At 41.0% G+C, this 24727-nt stretch overlaps 1 protein-coding gene across 1 annotated transcript in view; it reads left to right on the top strand.

The window, feature by feature from the left end:
* Positions 1-18197, top strand: part of LONRF2 (LON peptidase N-terminal domain and ring finger 2) — a 32087-nt gene extending 13890 nt beyond the window's left edge. Inside the window, exons 3-12 of the mRNA XM_045548907.1 lie at positions 1129-1251; positions 3373-3519; positions 4093-4294; positions 5018-5111; positions 5390-5504; positions 7911-8032; positions 8770-8928; positions 11865-12027; positions 14639-14788; positions 17322-18197. Coding sequence (XP_045404863.1) covers positions 1129-1251; positions 3373-3519; positions 4093-4294; positions 5018-5111; positions 5390-5504; positions 7911-8032; positions 8770-8928; positions 11865-12027; positions 14639-14788; positions 17322-17516 — 1470 coding nt within the window. The 3' untranslated portion in view covers positions 17517-18197. The remainder of the gene's footprint in view (positions 1-1128; positions 1252-3372; positions 3520-4092; positions 4295-5017; positions 5112-5389; positions 5505-7910; positions 8033-8769; positions 8929-11864; positions 12028-14638; positions 14789-17321) is intronic.
* Positions 18198-24727: the final 6530 nt, after the last annotated feature.

The raw sequence follows: 24727 nt of genomic DNA, 5'->3' as shown, positions 1-24727 counted from the left end.
GGATTAGGGTACTCAACATATTTTTGGAATGTGGATCAATGGATGAAAGAGCAGAGAACATTACAGTTCAGATGGGAGCTGAGGTCTCATGTCGTAGTAGAAACTCCAGAGAGGATCTAGGCTCTGAGGGTAGGATTAAGAAAGGAGGTTTGCTAGACAGTGCTGTGCAGAGCAGTACTGAGGGAAAAACCTCACAGGGTCCCCCCCAAAGAAGCTGAACAAACTACCTGGGGAAAGCATTGCTATTAATACATGCAGTGGATCCACCTAAATAAAGCCGTCTAAATTTTGGTATTGAGGCTCCTAGTCTAGGGCTCGGCTTCCCCCACACTCTTCAGAATGAAGCATCCCAAATAAGGTTCACCCATGTAGACAAAGGACACAATTGGTCTTCCTTTCACCAGTGAGGTCTATGACGAAAGAGGTCTTACCAAGTCTACCGCAGAGAAAACCTGTGTGAAACACTCTGTCTTTTAAAAATATGAACACAGAATTAAGGACCAATAGGAAAAAATCGAATAGCTCAGAAGAGAAAGACTGAAAATAAATGATTAGAACAGCCAACCCCAATGGAACTAAAATACATGAACCAGTAAAAAAACAAAATATTTTCACTGATTTGAGAAAATATCACATCCATAAGACAAAAAGGACGTGCTGTGGGAAATTACTGATGCATATTGTATGTTTTTCATTTCTATTGTGGTACTTAGTATATTACCTTTGTATTATAGTTCTTTCTGGTGATGTCTACTCTCATGAGACCAATAACTCCCTAAAGGCAGGAACATGGTAGTGACCTGTAATTACTGAGTGAATTTAAAGTTGGTAGCCAGTTCTCTCTTAGCATGTTCCTTAGAATTGCTTTGGAAAGCAAATTTCAGGTATGGGGACTCCTATGTTCTGATGGTAGATTGTTATTTATGAGACATTGATTGAAGTTTGCTAAGTTTCCAAGGCAGGGAGATATAGCAGAGCTGGAGTCATCTTTGGTGGAGTTTATTTATTCTACTAACTATGAAATTAAAACAAATGGTTCTAAGGATTTTTTGGGGGGGCTGTTTGTATTCAAATATATAATCATGTTGGTTTTCTTTAAATGTATACTTTGTTTTTTGGTGAATCTAGGGACATCATGTAAAAGCTCAGGCTCTTTCTGGATTGGGAAGAAGTAAGGAAGTGTTGAAGGAATTTCTCTACTGCCTTGCTTTAAATCCTGAGTGTAACTCTGTGAAGAAAGAAGCACAGAAGGTACGATTTCCATTAAATGACTTTCTCCTTCAAGTCTTACTTATAGCCTTCGTGTCTATGCTGAGTAACCCTTGCAGGTAAAATAAACAAGAAATGTAATTCCAAATGCTTGTGACAATGTGATTGATAACTTCTAGTTAAATGTTATATTTTTGTCCATGGATAAAACAGAATGTTTCACAAGATAGCATAAACATGCCTCAGTTTTGTTTCCATAATGACACACATTAGGGGAAGCAAAGTGTCTTTTCCTAGAGTTTATGATTTCAAGTGTATAGTTTGTGTAGGAGCTGTATAAAAGACATTGTGATATACGTAAAATATATCAATTCAGCTGTATAGGTTGACCTGTAATTTTCAGCGAAGCCTCACCAGCACGATGCAAAAATAGCTGCTCTTTGATTCATGACTGAGTCACACTGAATGTAGGAATCCTATAAAAAAGCTTGTACAATAGTTACTTGATATTTACTTAGCACTTCCGATGACCAGAGGTTTTTTGTTTTTATGTCAGTTTCCCTATTTTAACACCATTCATTGTCAACTTCTACCATATATTTACCCTGCAATTTTTACTTAACAGTTCTAGTTTTATTTTCTAAAGCAACAGGAAATGAATCAGTTCTTCCTTCTACAATTCAGACCACTTCAGATAGTTGAGAACAGCTATTATCTTTGCCTACGTAATTCTCTGGGCCAAATAACCTTTTCTCAGAGAAAAGAGTTTCTAGAATATCCTCCTCTAAACGCATTCAAGCGTACCCCAGATTTCAGCGTCTGCCTCTGACAGCTCCAGGTGGTGAACTTCCCTTGTGTTCACATCAGGAGACTTGTTTATTTTTAGCCGAATCCCATTACACTGTTAGTTCCTATTAGAAGTGTAGTTAGCCTAAGGTACCTAGATATTTTTTTTAAATAATAACTTTCTAGCAGTATTTTAATCTTTTTCTTGTGTAGTTGATTGTTATTTGTTAGTTCTGTTCAATTGCCACTCATTGGTTTTTGGCCAGCATTCCAACTTGTCAAACTATTTGAATCTTCAGCCTGCCATTTCAACTATCTCTGCTTTGTCCCACCTGCAGACTTCATAAGAATCTTAAAATATATCTCATCTCAACTGATCCTTACAACAGCATCATAACAAAGATTGAGCACATTCAGAGAGATTTAGCATGTTCATAAAGGTCTCGGGACCAGAATTTAGGTCTTACGGATTCTTACCTGTCTGGTGCTTTTTCAGACATGATGTTTTCCCCTCAGCCATCCACGGCTGGTAGATGTCTTTTATTGGAGCCCCAAACAGTGTTGGCCTGTTGATGCCCAAGAGGTGTGGTACCATCCCCAGCAGCTGAGCTACCCAGAGCCAGTGCCGAGATGTCCTGCGGGGGATTGTGCTGCTCATTGCTACAGAGTCAGGGATTCCAGTGCGCTCACCTTGAACCATGAAGAACACTGGGCGGTGGGGGGCAAGGGGGGTTGTTTCAGTTTCAGTCACTCCATTCTGCTTCCTGCAAGCCTTGGGTTCAGCTGAGGCCATGAGGTTTGACAGGACCATTTCAAGTGACAGCTAGAATGCCTCACTGGCAATCACTGTCCCCTACATCCCCCACCCCGCCCCGTGCTGGCCCATGGTTCTTGAACTAGAATTATGGCCCTTCACCCTCTCTTCCTTTGAAGTTCTTTACTAGGTGGCTCTTCTGTTTCTCTTGAATAGAGCACTCCCCTAGAAAGATCTCAGCCCTGTGGGTGATCACAGCTTAGATTTAATCTGGGGCCCCTGCAACCTCTATACCCCATTTTTATCTCTTATCTGTGAGACTTTTAGGAGAGGTTTTATGTAGCAGATGTATAAGGACCAGGCAGAAGGAAGTTGTAATGCTGATATTTTGTCATTAGTAAAACTAAGATGGAAAGGTATTAGAAGCTAAAATGCTTAAAACACTGACTATGGTTTACAGCACGTTTGAATTTTAAAAGATTGGCAGTGGGAATATATAGTCATTATTCTTTTGAACTTTTTAGGTCTGTTTGGCCCCATGGTTTCCTCTGAATCTTTAAGGCATATTATACATTTTTACAAAAGTGTTATAAATTTTTTTTCTTTTCCTGGCAATTTTATAGGTAATGTGTGAGGTGCTTTTTCCAGCTTTAGAAAATGTGCATCAAAATTTAACATCTTCCAGCCAAAGCAAATTACAGGCTCAATGTCAGAGCCACGCAAACACCCAGTCTACTCTGGAAGGAGGAGGTGACGCAGGGAGCTCTGAGGTATGACATGCGTTTGTTAGGATTCTCTTGATCAAGCTTTATGTGATCACTTCATTTTACAAGCTGTTCAGACACCATGACATTTTGTTAGTTAGATGTATTTCTCAAGACCAGTTGTAGCTCCTCAATCTTGGAGTTGAAACTTTTAAATGAAATCTATGGGAGTAATGAAAATGATTAAAGATTAAAAGAAATTTTAGAGCACCTCCAAACAACCCTAAACATTAGGAGGCCTGAAATTATTTTGGCTTGGGGAAAAGAAAGCAGAGGGATGATTCAAATGTATGATATATGATTGTGTGTGTGTGTGTGTGTGTGTGTGTGTGTGTGTAGTCATATAATACTGTACATGAAGGTTGCCGTTCATTTGCTCTGGCTCAGGAGGAAATTATCCTGTAATTTGTAAAAAGAATAAAGCTCATTGTAGAAGTTAATAGATGAAACCAATTATGAAGGAAGAGTTATAAGCCCTCTTTTTCCCCAGAGATTTCTAAGCCAGGGTACTGCATAGTTTTCTTTCTCTTATGCCATGATTTCTTTAATATTCAGGATTCTTTGTTCCAACTTCAGCAGAATCCATCTGAGAAATCCGATGTATTTAGAAATGCCAGTTCTTCGGTTTTGTATTTTATACTGGGTCTATACTTTGAAGAGGATAAGCAAACATTAGAAAGTATCCTTCCAGTAGCCCCCAGCTCTGGTTTAAAGAGGCAATTTCCGAATGACACAGAGGAGGCGCATGACCTGAACACCCCTGGAAAAATTCCCAAGAAAGGTCAGTAAACTATTTTTTTTTTTTTTTTTTTGAGACAGAGTCTAGCTTTGTTGCCCGTGCTAGAGCGAGTGCCGTGGCATCAGCCTAGCTCACAGCAACCTCAATCTCCTGGGCTTAAGCGATCCTCCTGCCTCAGCCTCCCGAGTAGGTGGGACTACAGGCATGCGCCACCGTGCCCAGCTAATTTTTTCTCTCTATATATTTTTAGTTGGCCAGATAATTTTTTTCTGTTTTTAGTAGAGACGAGGTCTCGCTCTTGCTCAGGCTGGTCTCGAACTCCTGGCCTTGAGCCATCCACCCACCTCGGCCTCCCAGAGTGCTAGGATTACAGGCATGAGCCACCGCACCTGGCCTCAGTAAACTATATTGTCATGCATTTCTGTGACTCCAAAGTGATAACACGTTAGGCAGTATTCAATATATTTTTAAAAATTTTACACTGTTTAAAATTAGTAATGAAATGAGTACCTCAGCTCTAAAATTATAGAACATTTTAGACGGTTAATCCTGCAAGGGCCTCATAGTCAAAAATAGAGAAAATTCAGGTAATTTTCACTTTTGCTCATGCTTACTCTCCAGATGAATTATTGCTGTATACTGTCAACTGGACAGGAAATATTCCTGCCCGGCATGATTTGTATACATTTTGTCTTGAGAAAATACATTTATTATATGCCATTATTCAGGTGTTAATTATAGCATTTTTAATTTTTTCAGATGCAGATTGCTCACCTCAAAGGACCACGGACTCTGAGACAGGAGAGGGCCAGGGCCTCTCGATCGATGTCACTGACTTTGAGTGCGCCCTCTGCATGAGGTAGGATGGTGCAGAATCCATGCAACTCTTGTAAAACTTCAGCCTTTCTGAAATTTACACCTAGACATAATGGGCTTTTTATTATCAGGGAAATTATGTATATCTCAGTAATAATTGATTTATTTTCTAAATATTTGATAAAGAAGATATAAAATGGAAGTGGATATAAGTGACTTTTAGAACAGTAAGGGAATTCCATAAAGATCCTTAAACAAATAGATTATTTGAAAGTCTCTTCTGGATAGTTCTTGCTGAAAACACAGATTTTTTTCCCCCAGGTTGCTCTTTGAGCCTGTCACTACACCTTGTGGACATACATTTTGCCTAAAATGCCTTGAACACTGCCTTGACCACGCCCCACATTGTCCACTGTGCAAAGACAAACTTTCGGAGGTTAGTATATTTTGTGAAACAAAACAGCCTCTCTTCTGGTCTCTTGGGAGATGCCCATCCCATGTTTTGCTTTGCTTATGTGGCCCAGTTGTTAAAGGAACTGAGATTTCTCCAAGATGGGTCTTTTCCCATCTCTTAGATTCATCAAAAAATACACAAGAAAGGTTGAGAGGCAGAAATAACTAAATTTCAAAGAGATTATCAGGTATTAATTACAATTGAGATAAATTGAAAATAGCTAACATTACTAAGCCCTTACAATATATGAGTTATAAACAGATGAGTAACATCATAGCACATTTGCTATGTGCCAAGCATTCTCTCCTTACCTCATCTCAAGAGTTTTGTGTAGGATCGAAGACTTGATGGTTTCTGACTACTGGTAAGTCCTTTTAGCTCCTTTAACAATTGTTGGTTGTTGTTATCTTCCATCTGAAATCAGAACCAGTAAAACTTAGGTTCCATAGGGAAGCTGTCTAATGATATTTAGCCCAAATATAAACTATTAAATCCATTTTATATTAGGTATGTTGAATGCAGTGAGCAATATCTGCGAGCTGAAGGCCTTTGATCAGTTTTTTCAAACAGTGAATCTGTATCACCTATATTGGGCTCTGGTCTTATTGGTGCCACTAACTTGCCATGGAGCAAGCTATTTAACATCTTGGGGGGCGGGGGTTGGGGTGTATCTTCTTTTGTTTTTTAGCAATAAAATGAGACCAATAATATTGCCTTAACTCCTTACCAGAGATTAAACTCATGGATACATTTTACATGGGATAAAGTTTTTGGTTTTACAAATATGCAGCAAAATTCATTTTTTTAAATGTGACACAGTAAAAGGAGATACTAAAGTGAATTTTTAAATAACTCTAACTTTTTAATATACTGCTAAAACTTATTAAAATACATTGTTACAATTGCAGCCATTTTAAAACATTATAGGTACATACTTGCTTTATTAAATTGCACGCATACTGAATCTTTCTAAATTCTTCAGGTTTCTCATTATGAATATCAATTATCTTACTATATGTTGTGTGTCACGGTGGTGGATATGTTTTGAGTCTACGTAGCAGTTTCCTTTGGTGGTTCCTGTTCAGTCCTCTTCCTGGTGTTTGCTGTCCCGCTTGCTAACAGAAGCATGTGACCCTCTGCCTTACTGTTCCCCACGTGCTGGGCCACAGGGCCTGGTGATGACTCACGTGTTCTCACAGAGTCAAATGCGTGTCTGTGTGACCCCTGTTTCCAGTACAGACGTTGTACTCACTCCTGTTTCAGTGCTGCCTTGTACGCTGTGTGAAGAAGCAATACCTGGAGGTTAGCGCTAGAATATAAGCTCCATAAGGACCAGAACTGCAATGACTTGTTTTCACTGTGTTTCCAGGGACCAAAACACACACTAGAGACTCTAGAAGGCTTTGTGGAATGAATGATTACATGCAAACTGTTCATGGATTGCCAGCGTTCCAGAAATTAGAATATAAAAAAATGAACTAAAATCCAAAATTGTAATTCAGTCTTTCTTCAGTGCTGTAGTCACGTCATGAGCTTAGATTTCTTCACATGCCTTACCACGAACATGAACCATCAATTATGTATGTATCTGCAGACTTGGTTAACAGAATGCCAAGTAAAGTAAATTTTATTATATTTCTCTTCATTAAAAGGATATTATAAACTAACAGTTTATAAAATACCTATGTCATTAATAATGACAATTATGAGACAGTTTTGTGAATTAAATAAAAGCTTGTTTCTACCAGTTATCCTGTTATGGTGGTTCTCAAACACAGTCATTTCTGAAGGTTGAACTCCTAGTTCTCAGTCAATCACAGCGGTACATTTCAGCCTGTTTCACGCTAGCTACAGGGCAACTTGGCAGGATGTGTGGGACTCCCCGAGACCTAGTGTGTTAGAAATATGTGGAGCCATTCCTAGCCCAGAAATCCGGCAAGTTACCAGAGAAAGAGCTGAGCACTGAAGCCTGCCAGGCCTGGGGTCCTAGCTGTGCCATGGTGGCTTGGCACTGGGCCCTGAACCTTCTGAGACCCAGCTTGGTTAGTGCAGTGCAGAGAACACCTGTACTGTAGTACTGTCTTAGGGACTAACCTAATTTCTGTGAAGCACCTGCAGTGGTACCTGATGTATGTCAGAATATTAGTGAAGAAGAGCTATTATCTGCTAATTTATATGCCTGCAGTAAAACAGTGCAGAGTGTACACACCCACACTTCAATTCTTCACTTCCCAGATGGATCGTTTCATATTTCTCTTCTCTCCCCACATACCCTACTCCCATCCTCTCCCCTCGCTGTTGACCTCCTTGTTGACCTTCTGACTGGGAAGCTTTGTCCTTTAGAATTAACTACCATCTGGTATCATTTGACTTTTTTTGTTGTTGCAGTTGTTGGCAAGCAGAAATTTTAATATTACTGTTCTGGCTGAAGAATTAATATTTCGATACTTGTCAGATGAATTGTCTGACAGGAAGAGAATTTATGATGAAGAAATGACGGAGCTGTCAAAGTAAGTGGCCATGCTGTATGTACTTGGTCCTAAGTTCAGATTAAAGAAGAAAATCCTCGTTAGCCTCAGGTTTACCTCAGATGATTTTGTGTGTGTGTGGCAGAGAAAGTTCTTGGTCTATAAAGGGAAAAAATTCTAATTGCAGAATATTTATGGAAATATAATTGCAGGAAGTTATAAGAAATATTTTTAAATTGTGTTTTAACAAAATTATGTGGTTGCTTTTTGTTTCATCATAAGCAATACTTATTCTCAAGATTGAAGAGGCAAAATACATGGAATGAGAAGCAGTACTCAGGATTGCAACTCACAGCAACTTGACACTTTTCCATCTTTTAAAATGGTTAAAATTTTGTGGTTTCGTAGAGATCTTAACACTCTTCCACTCTTTCATTTAAAACTGATTGCCTTTGACTACTATGTAGTTTTTGCTTTTATCAGAATTTTCTTTAGAGTTGTCAAAAGCTATAACTTTTCTAAGCAAAATAATATAATTCAGCACATCTTCTTTCATCAAATTAAAGATTTTGCAGGAAATCTGGATGAGCAGAGAATTTTCTCACACCTTGGCCCTTGGCTTTCTGTTCCCACTTTCAGGCCCACTGAGTCAGACCTGAGGGTTTTCTTTTGTAGATGAGAGACCTGAGGTTGGTGAGCTTTTGCTATCCTAGTGACTAGTACTCTCGTCTGTCTCTAACAGCCATGCATCTAAGTTAACATGTCCCCTTGCCCTGCAGTCTGACCAGAGATGTCCCCATCTTTGTGTGTGCCATGGCCTTCCCCACCGTCCCATGTCCACTCCACGTCTTTGAGCCCCGCTATCGGCTTATGATAAGAAGATGCATGGAAACCGGCACCAAGCGCTTCGGCATGTGTTTATCTGCTGAGCACGCAGGGTAAGAATTACCAGCATTCAAAGGGCCCTAATTAAGGGCATGATTTGTCATTTTTCTTGAAGAACAGTATAGGGTGATGCTTGAAAATCTCCAGTGGCTCCCATTACATACCAAAGTCTAAGTTTAAGACTTAGATGTGATCCCATCCTTTCTTTCTAGCCTCATCTAAGCCTTCCTTTCCAACATCGTACTTGCTAGTCCACTGCCATATTACTTGTCCTTCTCTAGTGACCACTCACGCGTCCCTACCTCCATGCTCCCTCTGCCTGCAATTATCTTCTAGCCCATCTATGTACAGACAAATCCAGTCCAGCCTTAAGTTCTAGAAAAATTGCAGCATACCCCATGAAGCATTACTGTCTCCACCGCCATAAAATCTCAGTCTCACAGAAACTGACTGCACTGGTTTTAACCTCATCCTTTGTCAAGGGAGAATGTTGCAAGTCAGCTGATAACTCCCCTCTATGAGCTGATTTGGGGACTCAAGACCCTTTCCATCCCTTAGAGCTTTGTCAGCCCTGCCCAGTCGTGATGAGGTCACTACATCCAAATTCTAGTTGGTGGAAGAGACACATGCCCTTAAAGGACTCTGGAGAAAAGGGGCCACCTCACTTCTGCTCACACCTGCTGCCAGGGAGGCTTGGAAATGTAGTCCACTCACATGCCCAGGGGAAATGGGAGAATGGATTTTTAGGGCCACCCCAGCAGTTTCCTCCATAAATACCTAGGGACAGTTTTTTTTTAAATATGTGTGGGACCTTTATGGAAAAAATTATAAAACTTTATTGAAAGATATTCAAGAATCCTTAAATAAGTGGAGAGAAATGCCATGTTCATGGATGTAAAAACTCAATGTCATAGAGATGCCACCTCTACCCAAATTTGTCCACAGATCCAAAGTAATTCCGTCAATGCCCCAAGAGAGTTTTTTCATTGACTTGCTCAAGCTGATTTTAGAATCAGTGTGGAAAAGCGAAAGAACAAGACCAGATAGTTTTGAAGGAACTGGCTGAGCAACCAGGGAAACGTTCCTTTAACATGAGACTGACAAGCCATAGTGCATCAACCAATGAAACAGAATAATACGGAGACCAGAAACAGACCCACTCATATATGGGCTCCAAATTTATGTATAAGTTTGCAAGAAAAGCCAAACTATCAATAAAAGATGCCCATAAAAGTAGTGGGCAGTCCAAATGGGGAAAAGAAATCTTTTCTCTACTTTACACGTTTACATTCCTAATGTGAAATGTGAAAAACAAAATACGATGACATTTCAGAGGAAATGTGGGGGACTATCTTTATAATAGGAATGGGGAAAGGTTTTTTAATATACTAGATGCTGAGAGTACATAACAGAGAAGTGATAATAAATTAGAATATATTAAAATTTGATTCATCAAAAGGCAGCAAAAGCAATGGGGAAAAACAAGCCACTTCCTTGTTCAAAAAACAAGGCATTTCACTTCTGCTGAGAATATAGAACACTGAAAAGAATGTTATTCCCACCCAAACAACAAGAAAAAAACAGATAAACTATAGAACATACGTACCTTGATCCCATCAGAGAGCAGAGGTTGCTCGGGGTAACCAAGAAAAGATGGGTCCCTTCAGGAAGAGTGAACAGAGCCAGGGATAGGAGACGGACAAGTGTGTGGGAAGAATTCAGCTCATTTAAAAAAAAATTGCTAATGACTTAGTGTGGGCCAGCATCAGAGAGTAGATCCCCTGGGAGCTGCAGATACAGGGGGCGGGTGCTCCACCCCCAGGTTCTTGTCCACAGACAAGAGGAGACGCTCCTGGTGAGGCAGGAGATGCCCTGAGCCAGGCAGACTTCAAGAAGCTGCCATTTATTTGGAGGCCATCTGCGGTTAGCTGGGGCAACGAGTCTTCCCTTGAAGGGGGACCTTCAGGGAGCCTCCAGGTACCCCAGATGTAGATGACATCACCCTGTGAGATAACCAGGGAGAGAGAGTTTTATTAACTATCCAGAGAGAGGTATCCAGCAGGCCTCTAACTTGAGAATCCTCCCTCCTCTCTAGTGAGTTAGTGGAGTTGTTCACCACAAGGACTTTGGAATAAGATTGGCTTAGGTCCCAATTTCAACTCTAAATCTCATTGTGACTTAAATAAGTTGTTTAATTCCACTAAGCCTCCACGTTTTTGTGAGGCTTGATTGAGTGCATATTATAAACTGTTTCGTGGAGTGCTTGGCACGTGGTAAGTGAGACTATGACCAGGATCTGGACGATAGAATCGGGAGAGCTTTGGCCTGAGAATACATGTAGCCAAGACGCCACCCCAAGAGCGCAGAGGAGGCGTTGGTTCATGCCAGGTCAGCAGGCTCATGCCTTAGAGAGGCCAGACAGGAATTGCCCACTGGTTTAGCAATTCAGAGGGCACTGTGACTTCTGTTGGAACCATTGTGATGGAATGCTATGCTACGGAGGGGTGGAGGAGAGACAGAAGATGCGGGCAGTGGCTGTGGAATGCTTCCTGTGGCACTGTGGTTGGTGCGGGCAGAGTTGGCCAGTGTCGGTGGAGATGAGGTGAAGACTTTGTGGGCTAGGAGCAGAGTCTGCGTGTGCCAGGCAGGCCAGGCAGTCCTCCTGCTCTCCTGACAGTGCCTGCCAAGAGGCCACATTTAAGATTCTGTCTCTTCCCAAATCTTGGGTCCTTCGCAAAACACTAGCTTGTCTGAACTGCTGCAGCGCAGGTCCTCTCTCACCTGGAGCGCTGGCACTGCAGCCCCCACGCCCCAGTGCATGTGGCATTTAACAGGAGCGGTGATCTGCAAGTGTCTCTTAGAGGTAATCATGCTGGTCTGATGGAGAGACACTGTTTTTTCCTTTTAAAACCCAAACTCTCATCCTGGGAAAAATAGAGACCTCCTGTATCTTTAAAATCATGGTTATTTCTCCCAACTGTCCTTTCAGGATTTCCGAGTATGGCTGCATGCTGGAGATTAAGGATGTCAGAACTTTCCCTGATGGAAGTTCAGTCGTAGATGCAATTGGCATTAGTCGGTTCCGAGTCCTAAGCCACCGGCACAGAGACGGCTATAACACGGCGGACATTGAGTATATCGAAGATCAGAAGGTGAGGCTTGTACTGCTGTGTTTTAGAGAGGCCAGTCCCTTGTTTCCCTCTGCATTGTGGAGAAACTTTGTCAGATTTTTATTGGCAATATTACTTGTTTCCTCCTTAATTCAGCACTTAAGTTATTTATTCTCTCAGTGGAGAATGTGAATTTTACCTGAGTTGGAGCTGGTAGAGAAATTGTCTCCTCCTAAAATTATGAACCTATTGCACTTACGGAATGTATAAACCTGCACGTTGCAAAGTGGGCTTGTGAGTCGTCATTTGATGTTCCAGTCCAGTTCTAGCAAACTTTTTCTGTAATGGTCCAAATAATAAATACTTAAGACTTTGCAGGACATGTGGTCTCTGTTACAGCTACTCAGCTCTGCCCTTGTAGTGCAAAAGCAGCTGTAGACAATATGTAAATGGATACACATGACTGGTTTTCAATAAAATATTATTTACAAAAATGTGTTGGTGAACAGGGTTTGACTCATGAGCGGTAAGGTGCCAATCCCTGTTCTCGATATTGATTTTAATTCAGAATAGACAAAATGTAAAACAACAGTGCTGAAAAATACCCTCCCAACTAAGTATAAAAGGCTTGAATCTCTTACCCCTTTAGAATTATTTATATGTCTAGTAGAAATATCAAGATGTGTAATTTGACAAATTAGCAAATGTTTTGAAGAGATTCTCAGACTTTTACAAGGATGTCCAGAGTAGTCTTACTCATTAATAGCCAACAACTAGAAACGGCCCTAGTGCTCATCAACAGGTGAATCAATAGCCATTCATACAATGGAATCCTACTTGGAAATAAAACAGAATGAACTTCCGATGCACAGAACAACATGAATGAGTCTCCTAGACATTATACTAAGTGAGAGAAGCCAGATACACACAAAACACACTGTGTGACTCCATTTATATACTCCCAGGAACAGGCAAAACTAGTCTCTGCTGACAGAGGTCAGAAAATGGCTGTAGGATGGCTTTGTAATTGACTGGAAAGGGGCTCAGGAGTCTTTCTAAGGTGATGGAAATATGGTCTATATTCTATAGGTCTATATTCTATATATTCTATATAGACCATATTTAGAGTGGTGGTTAGATGTGTGTACAGTTAACAACTCTTTGAGCTAAACTAGTAAGATCTATATGTTTTTTGTTCTACAAATTATACTACAAGAAAAGAATTAAAAACATTTAGGAGGAAATCCTTGGACTTATTGTATCCCTCTTTTAAATTCTGTGACATTTGGAAATGTGGAAGTGAGAGTATGTAGCCATCATATCACACTAGAAGTCACTTTGGGGACAGCGGCATACCTTTGCGATTTGTGAGTGGAGTCACCCACAGAGCACCAGCTCTGCCTCCTCCAGCCACTGTTGCTGGTCATCACAGGCTCTGGGAGCACAGAGCCTCGCAGAGCAGGGAGTCACACTCCAAGGTCTGGACCAGAGAGCCGGGTTTCACCACTGTGGCTGAACGTGATATTTGACAGGGTCCCTCTGCTGGATTGATAATAAATCTGATGACAGGGTTTATTGACTATTGTTGTGGATGACAGCTTTTAATGGTGTTTATATTTATTTTAAAATGGGGACTTAAATAGCTACAACATGAAATAATTTTATTTTTTTTTAAAGAAAATCCTCTACTACATATGAATATTTGATTTGGTATAAACCAAATCAAGGATGGTTATATGCATTATAATGTAATTCCTCAGTATCTCATAGTTTTCACAGGTACTGGAATTTTATAACCAGAAAAGACCTTAGTGAGTTATTCCCATTTTACAGATGAGAGAACTATCCTGATTGAGGCCATGAGATGGGCTGAGATCCACACATGAAAGTCAGTGGTGAAGGCAGCACAAACCTGGGTCTCCTGATCCCCAGTCCAGTGCACTTCCTGCTCTCCCAGGTGCTCCCAAGGAGGACTGAGGCATAGTTTACATGACAGACTTGACAGCGTGATAGGGACCAGAGGCCAAACATGAAAAATTTAAAGTGTTACAACGAACCACTAGCTGGGGCCCAGCAGCATAGACTCATGTAACGAACGCAGTGTTGCTCTGACGTGCCTTTTGGATGGTTTGGTGGCATAGAATACAGTTGTTAAAATGTCGGACTTTTTAACTTGGTAGTTCTACCAAGGTTTCTAGGAAACCATCCTAAGGAAATAATACCTCCTTCCCTTGCCTAAAGCTAGCATACAACTTTTGCATAAATAAATATTGTGCATATTTACTTAGTAAATAACACTACTGTGTTATTTTTAAAAATGTTCACATAAGATATATAAAAATATGTACTTAACCTATATATTTTACTTAAACTAAGTAAATTGTGATATCTCAAATACATAATTGCATGCAACCATTGAAAATTATTCATAATAACATGGAATATGTGCTTAAAGTGTTAAGAGAAAAATTAGGATGTAACAGATAGATCCCAGCTATGTAAAAAAAAGTGCAGATTTCTATATTGAGCATATATCATTTTTATGAAATAATAATGAATTATTGAAGTAACGAATGACACGAATTCACGTACCAGATGTGTTTCATGTATAATCATGAATTGCTAAAATGCCCGTCCCTCTTTCCTTGATCAGGTGGAAGGTCCAGAACATGAAGAACTCACCACACTTCACGATTCCGTTTATCAACAGTCTGTCTCCTGGTTTGCCTCTCTCCAGGATCACATGAAAGAACAAATTTTAAGTCATTTTGGGTTAATGCCAGATAGGGAGCCTGAGCCTCAGGTACATTCTATTTTTGCTTTTATGATGCTATTATTTCCTGCTGAAGTGTGCTAAGCCACATAAGTCCGATGGGAAATTTGGCAGTGCGATGCTATATACTCACTCCATTCTGATTGCTTATGAACCAGTGCGTTCATTAGCAGCCCAAAGGAGCATCTAACATGGTAGCACATGCCTCCTGGAGCAAAGCCATAAAGGCTTTCTAACAGTCCCCAAAGACGATTTCTTTTCTAATGAAAATCAACTTATTCTGCTTGGCTATCAGCTTTTGTACTTTATTGCTTCTCTCACCAACATTGTGAGATTTAAATAGTAATATTATTGTATTGACATGGACACTACATGTTTTGCATATAACATTGCCTTGCACTTAATAAACAGATGTTGAGTAAATGAAGAGAAAATCCCATAATTCTTGTTACATTAGGAGCATCACCTTCTTGTCCTTTGTGGTCCCCTATTGCCTGGTCATTACGGGCTTTCTCTGGTCCTCCCTACGAGTGCTTTTGATGAAGCTGGTTCTTTAAGCAATGAATGGCCCTCAGGTTTGCGGAGCATTTCTAAGTGCAGGTGACTCTTCTCCTCCACACGTGGGTGAGAGAGCCAGGCCAGGACGGCTTAGGATTGTGACCAAGATTTGTACAGCTCCTCCCCCTGTACATGGGTGCACAGCTGTCTCAGAGGAAGGCAGGGAGTAGAACCAGCTCTCAGCAGGCTTAGGGTAAGATGAAATGTCTTTCTGCATCCATTTTTATCTTGTTTTCCTGTCTCTTAAGGGCTTTTATCTTTTGTCTGAGTTCTGTCTTTTCCAGAGGCATGCTGTAAATGCCAAAAATTGCCAGTAAATCCTTCCTCACCTTCCCTTCTCTTAAGAGCCCTCTTTCCATGCTATCCCGTAACTCAGTTTCAGAAGGCAGGGTGATTAGACTAACTTGCATTAGGGTATCACCATTTTTTTTACTGGGGGGTTTTGCTTCTTAACCCCAATTAATCTCCAGTTGGTAGATGTATTAGCTTTCTATGACTGCTGCAACAAACATGGTGGCTTAAAACAGCACAAATTTATTATCTTACAGTTCTGTGGGTCAGAAGTCTGACACAGGTCTCCCCAGACTATGATCGAGGTGATAGCAGGGTGCACGCCCGTCTAGAGATTGTAGGGAAGAATGTTTCCTTGTATCTTCCAGCTTCTACAGGCTTATGGCCTCCTTGGCTCCTGACTCCCTCCCTCCATCAAAGCCCGCGGTGTCACGTCTCTCTGGCCATCTGTCACGTACCCCTCTGACCAGAGCCCAAGGGAGCCATGGCATCACAGTGGACTTGCTGGGATACTCTTCCCATCTCAAGGGCCTTAACTTAGTCATGTCACAAAGTCCTGGTGCCGTAAAAGGCACCGTGTTCACAGGTTTCAGGAATTGGGGTGTGGCCATCTTTTACTGGACCATTTTCCTGCCAACCACAGAGGGATTTTGAGGTGTGCGGGAGATATTTTATGTGCAGTCCTGCCCATTAAGCATGCTACTCAGTATTTTTCCCTCTGTGTAAGATGAGGAGGGGAAAGGAGAGTATGAGTCTGTATACAAGGCTACTTTCTCTAACATCTGTGCCTTTCTCCCTCTGAAGGGCAGATGACTGTCTTCCTCACAGTGACTTGGGCCACCCCCGCTCCCCCGTGAGTTTCGGCTGCGGTCTCATTGCTAATCCTCCAGTATAATCTACCTCACCCTAAACTAAGGCAACTGCAGAGTACACCCTCCCCAGTTGCCAGTAGGTACCTTACATACCTTTGGGGTAGGAACAGAGGAGAATCCAAGACCCTGGAAGCAAGAAGGCCTAGATATCGTGGTCCCAGGAATATTGAGAATGAGTTTGTGATCAGCTTTTGCTTAGGGCTCAATCCAGATGTGCCTGTTTGATTATGTGAAATAAAGGCCGTTTAACACCGTACTAACTCTTATGTATATAATTCCTGATAACTCCCACATATAGTAACATGTATACATATATGTTTTATACATAGACACATCTGCCACATTGACTTTATTATGACATTTATTATGTCACTAAAACTTGTATACATACTTTTAGTCTTTATGATATTATGCTAAGGTTATAGCTTGCTTAAGACTTAAAAAACAATAGCACAGAACATTGGAAAGTGGAGGTAAAAGTTATGGTCCTCTCTTATGACTGGTGTATGCTCTTAACTGAAGACTCGAAAGAGCAGAAGCAACCGATTCATAGATTCTTCCCATGGAAGATGCTTTTCTTTGCACACTCTTGGCTTTACTAGCATGCAAAGAAAAGCATCTTCCACAGGGAATAATTTTGTGAGTTTGCCCACTTTTAAATGCGTAACATAAAAGTAAAATATGCATTTTGAGAGCTGAGTGAATTCTGAAGTAGCCCTTCTATTTTAGAAGGTGGCATTTAATTTCTGTTCACACATCTGTTGGTTAAACAAAAGACTACATGGGGGAACCGGCCTGTTTTTTAGGCATTAATCTTGTTTTCCTTTTCATTCCTTTTGCAGAGTAATCCTAGTGGTCCTGCCTGGTCCTGGTGGATCCTGGCAGTGTTACCACTGGAACGCAAGGCTCAGCTGGCTATACTCGCCATGACCTCGCTGAAAGAGCGTCTACTTGCCATTCGACGAATATTAGTCATCATCACACGTAAGATGAATAGTCGGCAAGAGCTGGCTAATACCAGGGAGAGAAATAATTGATTTTTTTCTCTCTGTCACGGTCTCTGGAAGCCCTTGTACTTTTATGAGTACCAGGCATGGACAAATAGCCATCCCATTCATTGTGCTTTGTTAAAAGGCTTGTTGATAGGGTTACAAAGTGGAACACTTGCCAAGCATTGACTTCTACTCAAAAGATGTAAGTTTGTGTCTGGTGGAATCTGACCCTGTACAAGGTTAGCCTGAAGTTTGAATGGAGCCCATGGTTGGAAAACAACCTAAAAAAATCTCTTTGAAGCAGATGCTTCAGGAATACAGTTCACTGATAGCATGGGACACTGCAGATGGTTTACATGTGGTTCAGGTTTCACAAAAAAAGAAGGATTCCCTTCTCAGTCAGTATCTTGCTCTGCCCGATGGAAACAGCATGCTTCAGTGGCTAGACAATATGGAGGAACCACATTTTTATCTGGAAGTGGATTTCTTAGAGTACAGGCTAACCGAAAATGTGCTTAGGCTTTGTGTGTTGCTGTGAAGTTGTCCGTGAAATTGAAGAATCAAACCATTGTCCAGTGCAGGAGCCAGACTTAGTCCTTAGCCCAGAAGAAGTAGCTACTCGATAGAACTGTGTTTAATGTCTAACATGTTGTAGTCTCAGGTGTCGTAAATTGCATGTTATAATCAAATGAATGTCAAAATACAAGAAAGTGTACCTTGGATTTAGAAAAACCTGGGAGAAGTGTTGTTAATTTGAGGATATACATATTTACACACACACAGTAAACAAAAGTGAGCAAAAGTGAATTTACACATTGACTGCCAGACTAGGAAAAAAAAATTTCTTTGGGACCACGGTGTTTTATTACAAAAACAGAGTAAAAACTTGGAAAACAAAACAATCCTTTCTAATTTAATGAATAATTTATTTTTTATTGTTTTCTGTGTGTGAGTTATATGCAACTTGAAAAATAGTTCTTGCAGCTCCCAAGGTGAAGAGATGTGTGAGCTACATATGCTTCACGAGGCCCAAGGCTCAAAACTAGCATAAGCTAAATACAACTCACATGGTAGTTAATGTGTTAAAACTGTATATGCTTTGGGGTGTCAAACATACAACCACCAGGTGCAAAGAACTCCTTGGAAGCATAACCTTGTCTGTGATTCAGTGGATATTAAGCATTTAGGAAACAGTCATCTTTTCTACCATGATTTGCATTGGAGATGAGGCTCATCAGTAGGTTTTGGTTTAGTAATCCATCCACTGATACATGAAATTGTTCAAAGCGGCCATGCAATGGCAATCCGTCCATTCCAGGGAAATACACCAGAGTATACAAGGAGAGAGAGGCTGGTATGGGATGTAAATATTCAGCAAGATTTTCTTCAATACCAACCTAAAATTATCTTTATTTTTTTTGAAAGAAAGTTTTACCACGATCAGACTAGGTGTTATCTGTCAAAGAACAATATGTGTATATATATATATATATATATATATATATATATATATATATATATATATATATATATATAACTTCCAACCTCTAATGCACGTTGGTTATACTGATTGGACTAACTGAACCTGAAGTACTCAGGTGTCCTCTCTGGACTACCCAGCTGGTGCATGTAGTTAGCTGCTTCATCTGTAAGGTGGACATTCTTAACTCAAGTATGACAACAACTAAAGAGCAAATCACAACTGCAAGTTTTGCTTTATTCATATTCAAGGTATGTGATTTTTGAGTTGTAAAAAATTTCATAATACACAATGTTGATGGTTTATCAATCCATCAAGCATTTCATTAGAAAGACTTTATAATTATTATTAATTTTTTATCATAGGAGTTTCTAGTAGCTAAAACTCAGTTTCATTATGGGAGTCAGAAAATAATACACTTGATAACTTCGTTATAAAGAGAAAATCTGAAAGTGTTTTCTAATCAAATGTTTCAAGTGCCTCACTTCTTGTGAATCTCAAATCTCATCTTGAGATGTTTTAAAGGTAGTTTGGCCAAGTGATTTCTAAGAGATTTTGTTAATTTATGCATTAACAATAGTATTCAATTTTCTTAGACATTATTACCTAACCTAATCATTTAAAAGAAAACAAAGCTGCGTCTGACATGCCAAAAGACCTTACCAGACGTGGTTTATGAAAATTGATACACATTGACCATTCTCTGTCTTTCCCTTTTGGAAAATTGTTTTTTGTACCTTAATACCACATCTGAATAGTGATAATTACTATTTCCATTTGGAGGTGTGTAAATTATCACAGTGTGATCACAGTTTCTCCAGGAGGCTTTCTGAAGTTAAGCTATTATGCTCAGAGCTTCACATAACATTTGGAAGCTATCGCTTTCTCTTCCTCACTCTTCCCATGTCATAACTCACATGGTTCTTGGAATCGGAACCATTATTTCCTCTGATTCTGTCTGCCTCCTTCTGAGTCTCCTCATTCTGAGTGGTCTTAGGTAAAAACCTGAACCACAATAATGATGTGGACGAGAGCAACAGCAACAGAAGTTTTTGTTTTTTGATACCAAAGGGAATTAACTATGATCATTTCCTGCCCTCTCCACTCAGCATCGCACCTCCGTATATTGCAAAGTAGGAGTAGACTGGCACTTCCTGAGCACTTAGATAGCATTATATATCAGGAAGCTGAACTGAGGTAATAGCATCCCACTGTGATGTTATGAAGGAAGCCTCCTTTTACAAACTTGAAAAAAAAGAAACCTAGACTCCAGTTTGCTATACATCTGGCTAAAGCAGAACAGTCCACTTCTTCCCCTGGGCTTGTTTTCTGTCAGGGAGATGCCATTTCTAAGGATTTCCTAGAAAATAATGTAATCTCTCATTCAAAGTCAAGGCATTCCAGTTTAATTTTACTGAAAGCATTCCAACAGTAATGCTCTAATTATGTCAGAATAAAAGTGGAAAAGACCAATAGCAGTATTGGGGGGAGGGTCATTTTTCTTCTTGAAGAACAATACACTCTGTTAGCTATTTCTCCATTCATTCTCCATACCTACCTTTGTCCTTGAAATGCAAGTAAGATCCTAAAAAGTGGCATTCTGAAAGCCCATGACATTTTTAGTACATCTCATCTACGTGTCCCCATCTTCAGAATTGAAAAGTTAGGATATTTTCTAAAGTTCCAAATGAAAGTAATTTAAATTTTTAAGGCTTACCCGTGGAACCACAATAATTTTTAACCAATTTATGTACCAAATTCTACTCCATTTTTACTCCAGTGTGACTCCATTTTTATAATCACAAATGTGTCCTTTTTTTCTCTCAATCCCGCTGAAAAAGCAAATACACCAAGACTGTTTAATAAATTATATCTCAACTCTTACATATGTCAAGGCTTGTCACAGGACTTTTGAATCATCAAGGAACACTTAAAGTTCATGGATGGTAGATTTACCATGAACTATCATTTTAACATAAAATTATTTAAAAATTGGCAGTTGTTACAATCAAAATACTCCATTGCCTGACCTAGCTGTATCATGTAGAATTTGTTATAAATTTTTAAGTTGCTTTTTAAAAGTACCCATTTGCTTCTCCTCCTTTTCTTCTTTTGTTTTTTCCCCCCACCACTTAAATTACTTGGTTAAATACCACTCCTTAAAATTTAGATGCTATCTATCAAATAAGAAAGAAGAAACATGAAAGATACAAAGAAGGAAGATAATAGCAAACTAGAAGAAAATAAATGTGGGTGTTTTTGTTGTTGAAAGCACAAAGTTTTATTTTTCCCAAGTAGAGCTGTGGGGTAGGGTAGAAGGTCCCCATCTCCCAATTTTTTTTAACATGGATCACAGTGGCAGCCAGCGGAAGGGAGTTCTTCCTCGTTAAGCATCCCTGCTTAACAGCCTTGTTTTGATTCTGTTGTTCCCCAAAACCTAATTCCCAGGGAAGCTAGATCTGAATGGGTATGGTCAGCGGTGTGAGCCATCCCACCAGGCAGGGAGAGAACTGAAGCTTGGATGTTGCAGAACATCATGTCCTCTTTACTGGGGTGAGACACGTCCTTCTGAGCACTGGCTCCTGATTCTTAGGAGAAGGTCTTTTCACCTATACAACTCCTCACCTTGATTTCACCTTGACTTTCTCCTCTCAACTGCTGAATCCTATAAAATACCCTTTTAGCAATGGCTCTGCTTTTAGAGGAGCCTGAATATTAGAATATTGCAGCAGCACCAAATAATGAAGAAATTAAAGTACCACCATTGCACTCAGCCAGCTTGGGGACATCAGCGCTGATTGGTAGCCAGGTCTTGATTTATAAAGGAGACTGAGTGAAGATGCAGGGATGTGAGTGCCATTGACAGAAAAGATTATCGTTACTGACATTTCCCCTAGAAACGGAGGCACAGTAGGCCACGCAGGGCCAGGTGGGGAAGCTCTGGAGTAGGACAGAAGCAGGAAGGGGGGAAAACGGGCCACATCCTTTGTTAGGATTTCTGCAGGGAAAGAAAGGCAGGGATAGGGAAGCAGCTTGGATTGTCTAGTTTGAATAATGTCTCCAAGCTATAAGCTATAGGGTGGTCTCAGACTGTCTGGTACCTGGCCCTGGGTGACTAAGGAAAGGGGATATTGCCTCCAGGGGTATAAGAGCCAGGTAGAGGAGGCAGCTCTGAGTAAGGCTCTGGTCAGTCAGTTTGCATGTGGAAGATGTGCTCCCAGGGAGCCCTTGGCTCTAAGAATTGGCTTGCCCTGGGAGGGGCAGTCTCTCCCCAGTCAGTGAGGCCTACAAGATGTCAAAATATCATAAAATATAAAGATCATGGTTTATACAATTGGTCCTCTGATGTTTTGACATATTGAGGAAACTTTGGGGATGATGATAGTGGAGACATTTAAAGGGTAGGGCGTAACAGCATAGAAGACGTTATTATGAGAGCGGAAAGGAGGAACACAAGTAGAGGTATAAGAGGTCCTTTAGTCTGGCCCGTAACTAAGTTTCTCCTTTATATGGCATTAGTCGAGAACATAGGTCTGGAAATTTGGGGGGTCTCTAACAATTTCTTGGTGGAGTAGTTAAAGTGCTAAAAATATGAGTCTGATCATATTTTGGTGTGTTTCTTGGGTCAGGGTGGCAGGTCGAGCAGTTACGTTGCCGGGGGTATGGACAGAGAGTTTAGTAAAGTGTATATAAAGATCAGTGGTATCTGTGTGCAGTAAAGGGAAGGAGAGGTGTGGAGACGCAGGGCAGGAGGGCATGGGAGCGGGTGCGCCTCTCTCAACCCCAGGGGGCTGAGGAGCTGCCTGATGGGAGGCAGGTGCCTCCTGGGGAAAGCAGTGATGTCTATTAGTTTTCAGAACAGCACAGACAGTAGTAACCTCTGCTCGGTTTCCTGTTAGGCATGGAAGTGTAGGGGCCACAGTTTGGCAGAGCAAGGTGTCCACCAAGATAGAGGGCTAAGCAGGTGGTGAGGCCAGGAAACATAGTAGACTTCCTGATAGCAAAGGAAGAAAAGCAGAATGTCCTGTGCCCCACTTGTGCCTTAGAAGATGTGGCTGATCGGTATTACTGGGGCAGAGGTTTTAATGTCTGTCCAAGGCAAGGTCATCTCCAATGGCGAGGTCATGGCTGGGACCATGTCATCTTCAGCCATGAGCTTCTGGGCTGGGACGATGTTATCTGAGATGTGAGACTTGGGGTCTCCTTTTTAAGCGGGCACCCGCTCATGTTGATGTGGGTCTCAGTATTTGCCATGTTGGGTTGAGACAATAGCTCACTTGGAGAGTTGGGCCTCTGGGTTAGAAACCAGTGAAAGCTGGCAGACCAGTGGTCACAAGATCAGTAGACACTAGAATGTGTGTGGCTACACCTTCCAGGGTTTTGTTTTTTGTTTTTTGGTGGAATTTCAGGTTCAAATGGGCCTAGGGGAGTGTGTGTCCTCTCTCTGGCCTCCAGCCCTAATGGGATGGGGGCAAGGCCCCAAATTTATAAAGATAGCAGGAAAAACTGTGAAAGGCCCTAGTATGTGATGAGTTTTTATATACAAGAAAGCAAGACATATAAATATAAATATAAAAAGGGCTGTGGTAAGGTTTTTTAAAGTTTATTCAAGGTATGAGTCAGACAAGGGGTCCTGAATTAAGAAAGATTAAGGTTTGGGCCGAGAGAGGCCTGTTTAGGGGTCTGTTTGCAGACCAGAATTTGAAATGGAATTGTTTGAGGAGACTAGTATATATTACATCTTAGTTAAGCCAGTTATCTGAGACCATCAGGGATATGAAAGTTCTAGTGAATGCCTTTCCAGGAGCCCAACATTGTGTATTCTGAGCAGGGAAAAGTGTCTTGGTTACTTCCTGTAACATCTGCAACTCTGGAGGGACTGGGAGTGCCCTGGCAAGGTCTTGTGATGTGGCTGTATATGTGGAATTGTGTGACTTTGATTTATAGTTTGGTTATCTGTAAGGCAAGAGATTCCCTTTTCACCCTGAAAGGGACAACTCTTAGGCAATGCCCCAACAGTTGGTCATAAATGTGAAGTAGGGGTGTATGCGGACCAGGGCATCCAGTGCTAACTCACCTGCCTGAATTTGGCCAAATGTGTTGTTTTGGGGGGATCCCATTTTTTATCAGGACATCCTGGCCAAGGGATGGAAAGCAGTGACATCCCACCGAGCTCCATCATTTTTATGAGGGTCGCCAGTGCCACCCATACAGTCTACAAACTCTTACTGCTGTTCACACACTTAGTCCGAGGGGCTCCTAGTAGCCACGGGGTATGGGGAAATGACCTCCTCCAGCATCAGGACATCCATCAAGGAACTGAGGACGGGGGCCACCCTCCTACAGGTGGAATACACCCAAGGGCCCAGGTGTGACTCCATCCTGTGTTACGGAGGCCTTGGTAGCTTTGCCGAGCATGTTGGGTGCTATTTCCATGGCACAAAGCATACCGCCGGGCAGCTGAGTATGAGGGTTGTGTACTTGGGGTCCGTGAGAGCCTCCATGTCCTGGAGAGCCTGGTAGGTGCCCAGCCGGGTGTTGTTTAAATGGGGTATGGCAGGAGACTGAGAAGGTGGTTTCTTGCATCTGAAGCCCTTGGGCAACTTATGTTTGTCCTAAGCAGTCCAGAAACTCCAGAAGGCTTGAGTAGAAGTTGCCAGCATTTCTTTAATGAAGGTGTCTTTGAGAGCACTAACAGGAGTGCCTGTGGATCTTAATTCGGTCAGATTTTAGAGGTGTTTTTTTTTCTTATTTGGAGGGAACCCCATTTAAAGAA

The sequence above is a fragment of the Lemur catta genome, chromosome 4, assembly GCF_020740605.2.
Source record: "Lemur catta isolate mLemCat1 chromosome 4, mLemCat1.pri, whole genome shotgun sequence".
NCBI classification, from domain to species: Eukaryota; Metazoa; Chordata; class Mammalia; order Primates; family Lemuridae; genus Lemur; species Lemur catta.
This window is presented reverse-complemented; position numbering and strand designations above follow the sequence as displayed.